The sequence below is a fragment of the Ochotona princeps genome, chromosome 1 (assembly GCF_030435755.1).
Source record: "Ochotona princeps isolate mOchPri1 chromosome 1, mOchPri1.hap1, whole genome shotgun sequence".
Taxonomy (NCBI): domain Eukaryota; kingdom Metazoa; phylum Chordata; class Mammalia; order Lagomorpha; family Ochotonidae; genus Ochotona; species Ochotona princeps.
The window spans coordinates 118,178,608-118,186,593 of NC_080832.1; the positions used below are offsets into that span (position 1 = coordinate 118,178,608).

The 7,986-nt window shown below is 40.2% G+C and overlaps 1 protein-coding gene across 1 annotated transcript; it reads left to right on the plus strand.

Moving 5' to 3' along the window:
* Positions 1-3,730: 3,730 nt before the first annotated feature.
* Positions 3,731-4,672, plus strand: LOC131477918 (putative olfactory receptor 2B3). Its single transcript, XM_058672271.1, has one exon. The coding sequence runs from the start codon at positions 3,731-3,733 to the stop codon at positions 4,670-4,672; it is 942 nt and encodes a 313-aa protein (XP_058528254.1).
* Positions 4,673-7,986: the final 3,314 nt, after the last annotated feature.

Here is a 7,986-nt window from a genome sequence, read left to right on the forward strand (position 1 = left end):
ATGCTACAAGGACTGAAAGTTCCAAAAATCATTGTGTTTATCCTCCTGTATTTGGACCAGACCACCTTCCAAACATGACATGAGGAAAGGCAGGAATATCTCCTCACTTAGAACAAAGGTGAGTGGTGGGTGTGTGCTACAGAAATGAGTGTCATGAAAGTGGGAAGCACCTTCCAGCATCATGTTATCCATATGTTTGCTAGTAGGTTGTGACAGATTCGAGTGTCCCGTTAGCTTCCTGGGGACCAATTATTCCTAATCTTTCATGTTTTTTGTATACATGCTCATAGTGTGTCTAAAGTCTTCAACAGGACTTTTCAGGTAAAAGAAAATACCAGTCTTACATGAGATTTTCTTTTAATTCATGTAAGATGTGTGAATGGGAAAAGCAACAAGGTGATGGTGAAACCAATCATCTCGTCAAAGGCCAAATTAATTTTTCTGATAACAAAAAAGAGAAATGGGTAGATAAGTTGACACCAATGCCATATAAAATGTGTGGAACTGTAGAGGATATGAAAAAATAGAAGCAGGAAAAAGTAGCTGCTGGGGCAAACTTTTGCTCAGTCAGGAATAGGCCGCGTACAATTCCCACATCCCATACTGGATTTACTGAACTCACCCCCACCTTCAATTCCAATTCTTACTGCAATGCACCCTTGGAGGCAACAGGTGATGGCTCAAGCACTTACATCTTACACCCACATGGAAAACCCAAATCGAGTTCCAGTCTCCTGACTTCACCCAGGCCACACTCCTACTGTTGTGGACATTTCTAGAATGAACAGTAGATAAAAAATATCTTTGTCTGCCTATCAAATTAAACAGAAGCATAAAAAAGGGAAAAAAATAATAGTATTCCTTTCCTTACTTCCTAATTGTTCATTCTTCCTTATATGTGGGAGCTAACATTTAGAAACAAGCAAAAGTACCTATACCTATAAAACTGTGTCACATAATGCAATGTAATTAGTTTTTAAAAAAGCAAAAAAAGAAATGTCTGTGTGCAGCACTATTGCTACAAATATAATTTTGTAAAACTTTGTTTTATGCCTTTGTCAAATCAGTAGTTAAGAATTAACACACGACTGTTGTTTTAATCACCTATGATTAAAGTTGACTGTATGTGAGTGAAATGGTCATGTTTCCATTCAATTATTCTTCATAACTGTTGTCTGTGTTCTAAGTAAATAAGGTCATTCTGCTTTTTACTCGCTAAACTTTTTATTCAATGGAGTATTAAGCCTGTTTTCTGTAATGTGAATTCAAAATATGTTTTCCCAAAATTTTTCTTAAAGGGGAAAAAGGGAAGAAAGAAGAATGGGAGAGAGAATACTACCTCGCATTTTAAATCTATGTGAATACTCAAAACTATCTGATCTGATAAACTCTTGTATCCTTCAGCTGAAGGATTATCACTGCTATTTACAAATAACTAATCTAGATGTAGCACAAAGTCAAAATTAAAGCCATACACATGAGAAGAGTTACAAATTTTACAATCAGCTTTGTTCATGCTCGTATATACTTTATATTGCCACACTATATTTCACATATCACTGTTTCTTATTCCAGAAAAGATTTCTCATTTTGTATCAAGATTTTCCAATCAACCCTATTTTGTCTCCTTTCTTAAGTATATTTTACAGAAATCTCTATTGCTGTACTTTTAAACAGTGTATGTTTTCTCAATTTCATTGCGTTTAACCACACAAAGCAGACATAAAACTTGGGTGTCCTTAGGCCATCTGGCTAAATAACTGACAGCTTTCACAAACTGAAAGAATCAAGCCTCAATATGTTGTGTTTGGTGTTTCACTGTGTCAATTTAAAACAGCTTGTGTTGTAAGAAGTAATTCTTGTTGTGCTATTTATTAGTTAGAAAAAAGTATTTTGAAAATTTATTGGAAAAAAAAATCAAAAGTTAAAGTTATATTGCCACCAAAAAAATCAAAAATAATACTTAGGTTTTTCATAATATGCACTTTTGCTGAAACTTTAAAAAAATATTTATTTGTTTTTATTGGAAAGGTAGATTTACAGAGAGAAGGTGATAGAAAGATCTTCCCTCTGCTAGTTCACTCCACAAGTGGAACTGAGTCAATCAGAAGCCAGGAGCCTTTGGGCCATCATCCACTGCTTTTCCCGGCCATAAGCAGGGAGTTGGAAGTAAAATGGGAACAGCTGGGACAGGAACCAGCACCCATATAAGGTTCTAGCACATTCAAGGTGAAAATTTAGTCACTGGGCCACTGCACTAGGCCAATCCTTTTTTTTTTTTAAGATTGATTTATTTTTATTACAAAGTCAGATATACAGAGAAGAGGAGAGACAGAGAGGAAGATCTTCTGTCTGATGATTCACTCCCCAAGTGAGCCACAATGGCTGGTGCTGTGCCAAAGCAAGGAGCCAGGAACCTCCTCCAGGTCTCCAACACGGGTGAAGGAAACTCTTCCAGGTCTCCCCAGCGGGTGCAGGGTCCCAAGGCCTTGGGCCATCCTCAACTGCTTTCCCAAGCCACAAGCAGAGAGCTGGATGAGAAGTGGATCTGCCCAGATTAGAACCGGTGCCCATATGGGATCCCGGGGCATTCAAGGTGAGGACTTTAGCCGCTAGGCCATGCCGCAGATGCACTAGGCCCCTCCTAAAACATTTTAAAGACTTTCCATATACATTGATTTCAGTTATTGGTATAAAAAATTTCTTAAAAAATTTAAAAGCCTTTGCTGTTACATCCATCTTATCTGTTTTCCATGAAATGTTTGAAAAACCCTCATGGTAAAAAGAAAGAGGGATCTTAAATGTGGGATCGGAGTCTTGCCATCACCATTAATAAGCATGAACATTATTTATTGTTACTGTGTCATGGTAACGTTGCAATTTAGCATGTGTTCATTTATCAGGCTTTGGGGGAGAGTTAGAAAAGAGAGGTTTTAGGCACTGAGAAATGTTTCACACTCAGGCTAGTCTAATGAAGGTTAAGTCATCCATGTTCCTACTGTCACCCAGGCCATTGCAGAGGAGAAGATATCGCCTGTGGTCATCACTATCACTCCATATCACAGGTAAGGTATGCGCTCATTAACCTGAAATAAAACCTTTGTACCCACAGTGGCTCTTTGGAAGGGACATATACAAAACCTTTAAACAAAGCATGCAATTCAAAATATTACAAAGATACTACTTAAACAATCAATTTTATGTTTATTATAGATTTAGAAACTCTTATAAAACCTTTATTACTCAGAATTTTTAGCCTAAATTAAGGACAATTTAACTAAGAATCTTATCTATGATAAATGTTTATGAATGGGAGGTAATTTGGGAATGGGAGAGGAGGAATTCCAGAACCTATGGAACTGTATCATAAAATAATAAAATAACAAAACAAAAAGTTCATGAATGTAGATAGGTTTAGATGAGAGAACCCAAAGTATATTCCATACTTCTAATTTTCAATGCTTTTGTATGCATATATTTATATATTAGATGGCATCTAATGCAACCATTTACTTTAAAATAGCAACTGGAAATAGAGAAACTTTTTAACTGTAAGCTGATAATATGGTATTTAACAAGGCTCCATTTAATTCACTTTAAGATATGTCTTTTGCGGAAGGACTCATTATAATTACTTTAAACTAAATTTGGCTCCAATAAGAGTATTCAATAAACATTTATATTGGCTGTTTTCCTATATCCTTTTTAGGTGTGAAAATAAAGAGTCATCATGAATTGGGCAAATGAGAGCTCTTCAAAAGAATTTATACTGCTTGGCTTTTCAGACAGACCCTGGCTGCAAATGCCTCTTCTTGTGGTCTTGGTAATATCCTATTCATTCACCATCTTTGGCAATGTGTCCATCATGATGGTGTGCATTCTGGATCCCAAACTTCACACACCCATGTATTTCTTTCTCACTAATCTCTCCATCTTAGATCTCTGTTATACCACAACCACAGTCCCTCAGATGTTGGTAAATATTTGCCGCAACAAAAAGACCATCAGCTATGGTGGTTGTGTGACCCAGCTCATCATTTTCTTGGCCCTGGGAGCTACTGAATGTCTCCTCCTCGCTGTTATGTCTTTTGACAGATATGTGGCAATTTGCAGACCCCTCCACTACATAGTCATCATGAATCCAAGGTTGTGCCTGAGGATGGCAGCCTTCTCCTGGTTCACCGGCTTCAGCAACTCCGTGTTGCAATCTTGCTTGACCCTTTACAGGCCACGCTGTGGTCATCGGGAAGTGGACCACTTCTTCTGTGAGGTCCCTGCCCTTCTCAAGTTGTCATGTGCTGACACGAAACCTATTGAGGCTGAGCTCTTTTTCTTTAGTGAATTAATTCTGCTCATCCCAGTAACATTAATCCTCATCTCCTATAGCTTCATAGCTCGAGCAGTATTGAAAATCAAATCAGCAGAAGGGCGGCGGAAAGCTTTTGGGACATGTGGATCACACATGATTGTGGTGTCTCTCTTTTATGGAACAGCCATCTACATGTATCTGCAACCTCCTTCATCCACCTCAAAAGACTGGGGGAAGATGGTTTCCCTCTTCTATGGAATCATCACGCCCATGTTGAACCCCCTCATCTACAGTCTCCGAAATAAAGACATGAAGGAGGCCTTCAAGAGGGTGATGTCAAGAATCTTTTTCCATAAGAAATAAGAGGATGATGAGAATTTCAGTTTTTATCCTTGCAAATGATAACATTTGAAGTGGTTTTTTTCCATTCTGATGTTATTTCATTGAATTCTTTCAACAATGAGGAAAGTCTCTCTACACAAAATAATGCTGATACCATATTATATACTTTCAAAGTTAAAAATTTGGTTGACATTCAGAAGTTTGATACGTGAGTTTCTTGAGGCGACTCATTTTAATTTCAAAAGGGTTGGATATTTTATCTTCCCATTTGTATACTTATTTTTCTAAGTCATATTACTTATCTTCTTAGTATGCTATTTTTATCATTATGATTAAACATACAATGATATAAAACCAAGAATTCTTTCTTTAAAACCCAGTTCTTCAGATATGTTACTCAGGAGTTTACACATGCATTCACAAACAAACAGGAATGCTCTTTTATTTGATGATTTGTGTGTGTGTGTGTGTGTGTGTGAATGTAATTTTTTAAGAAGAACATTCAGGTACAGCACAACAGATTTCCAAAGAGTAACCTGTCATTGTTTTATATTGCACAAATTAGTTTCATGGTGGCAGTTTTGCTGGCATTGAGAGTGTTATTTTCAGATGTTGTGACTCAGCACAAATAGCACAGATGTCGTCCCCCCTTTTAAGCTTTGAAAATGTAGAATTCAGATAAAAATTGCATAGAAAAAGAAATAGTTCTCCAACCATTTGATAGCGTCACTTGTAACAAGATGCATCCCAAAATTGTCTTAAGCATGTAATGTGTGTGCTTTTAAAGCAACCAGCTAAGTATTTCACTTTTAAAATCTCGAGTGTCAGTTGAGTTTCATTTACACTTCTAACATTTCTCCCTTCTTCCTTTTGTTCAGTTCCTTACTTGTCTCAATTTCTATTTTGGGAAGTAGAATTTCTGCTAATTATAAAGCCAATTGATTACAGAATATGTTAGTGGGACTCTTTTTGTGTAATGATCATAACCTGTTATATGAGCAAGTATAAACAATTTAAATAGCTGAAAACTGAATCCATTTAATTATATTTTTGTACTGTTGAATGCTTGCATTTGTTTTGACTATTACAAATACTATCACAAAGAATTCAAAACATAATAATCTGTGTCTCATTGCCAACATATATTCTTTATCTCAGACCGTAAAATGCTTTGAAGACCTAAGATGTCAATATATACTGCCAAATTTTTCTTTTTTTCCTTTTTTATTATATTTTTGACAATCTTACATAGTTAATTAAAGTTAAAAGGTTCAAGGGCTTTAGGAAAGTGGGTAAGACTATTATTTCCATATTGTTTCCTTAATATATCTGAGGCAAAGGGGATATTGAGGGAGAAGCCCCACCCAGCCTCCAACCCACCCTAGGCCCCTGATGTGGGGCATACTCTGAGGTACTTGCTCAAGTGGTTTTGATAGTTCACCAGTTATGAATCGCTGCCAATCTTGCCACTCCCAACACAATGAGGTCGTTGAAGAATCCACTAGAGTCCATCATAGAGTCTCTGTTTGCCCCGTATTTCGCTGCCAACATATAGCTGAGGTGGTTGATTGACCTGTTCTGTCTTCCGTCTTTTCTTGGTTAGGGTTCTGAGTCCAGCATTTCGATTGAGGAGATCCCCAAAGAAACTTTGAGGTGGTCCCAGGCCAGATTCTTGTATGTACTAGCAAGCACAGGGCCTGGCACAGTCCATTGCCCTGATCAGCTGGTGGTTGCAATTGCTGGGTTGGTTCTGTTTTCAGCCCCGACTTCCACTGGAACCAATGGTTGTTGCAGTCCAGCCTGGTTCTTCACAGCACATACTATGCCCTCACATAAACCAGTGGGAGCTGCAACCCAGTTAGAGAGACCCACAATAACCCACACCAAGCCCTCCCGCCCTGGTTTGCCAGTATGTGTAGCAGTGGTCCAGTCTGTTCCACACCACATTCGGTTCTCATATACGTCAATGTGTATTAAAGCTTTGTTCCCTTAACCAGTTCCACTATGCAGCCCACACAGATGCTGTTGGGTGTCTTTCTGGCCACCCCAGCCCCTTTCCTAGTTTTCATGCCCTCCTGTGGAAGTGGTAACCCAAGAGGGAGGAGCCCACTCTTTCCCTCCCAGGCATCTCCCACTCCCAGATTGTGCACTCTCCAGGTGGTTCTGTGGTTTAACTTGACAGAAATAGACCCCAGTGCCAGCTTCTGCCAGCTGATACTGTGGTGAAGCCCAAACAACCTTCACCCACTCTAATTTTGTTTGCACCAGTAGGAATAATCAGCCCAGCCTGGCTTTTCCCTGATCTAGTCCACATGAGGCACACAGGTGTTGTCGTCCTGCTTAGTGTGGTCTGCCCCCATCCCAGCTCATGCTATACAGTGGGAGTAGCTGTCCAGCAAGGGAACCGCCCCTTATTCCCCTGCCGGTTCTGCCCCCTCCCTTCCTGGTTCTCACGCGTGATGGATTGGCGCTGAGGTCACATCCAGTACAGGTAACCTCACCTTGGCATTCCGTATTGTGCACTAGTTCTTGTCATGACTGAACCTGGCTCGACCCACACTCTTTTTGCCAGTGGATGATGTAAACTGATTCAGCCTGGTTTGCCCCCGACCCATGCTAAATGTATGCCACTGGGAAACTTTTCACGGCCTATTCTGGGCTGTTTCCTATCATGCTTCTTGCGCTTACCTGCTGGGTCTGTGTCCTGCCAGAGGAGTTGCCTGGGCTCCTCCATCAGAACCTCTCCCAACTGGGCCCGGCAGCGTGGCCTAGCGGCTTAAGTCCTCGCTGTGAACACCCTGAGATCCAATATGGGCGTCAGTTCTAATCTGGGCAGCTCCACTTCCCATCCAGCTCCCTGCTTGTGGCCTGGGAAAGCAGTTGAGGACGGCCCAAAGCTTTGGGACCCTGCACCAGCCGTGTTGGAGACCTGGAAGAGTTTCCTGGTTTCCGGCTTCGGATCGGCACAGCACCGATGTTGAGGTCACTTGGGGAGTGAATCATCAGACGGAAGATCTTCCTCTCTGTCTCTCCTCCTCTCTGTATATCAGACTTTGTAATAAAAATAAATAAATCTTAAAAAAAAAAAAAAAGAACTCGCAATGCCAGATTTCACGCATACCAGTGAGTCAATGAGCCAGCCCTACTCAGTTCACCTCCTGTCCTAGTAGGAACAGTGGCTTTTCCTGACTGGCCTTCAACCCATTCTGGTTCTTGCTGTTGGATGGTTCAGCCCAGCCACTGCCTGTCCATACCCACATACGGCTCACACATGGTTCAGTAGGGGGTTGAGACCTAGCCTAGTCCGTCCCACATCTACCCTGGTCCTAAGAAGT

Excerpts from the sequence above, each read along its gene's own strand:
- LOC131477918 (XM_058672271.1), top strand. The coding sequence starts at position 3,731 with ATGAATTGGGCAAATGAGAGCTCTTCAAAAGAATTTATACTGCTTGGC.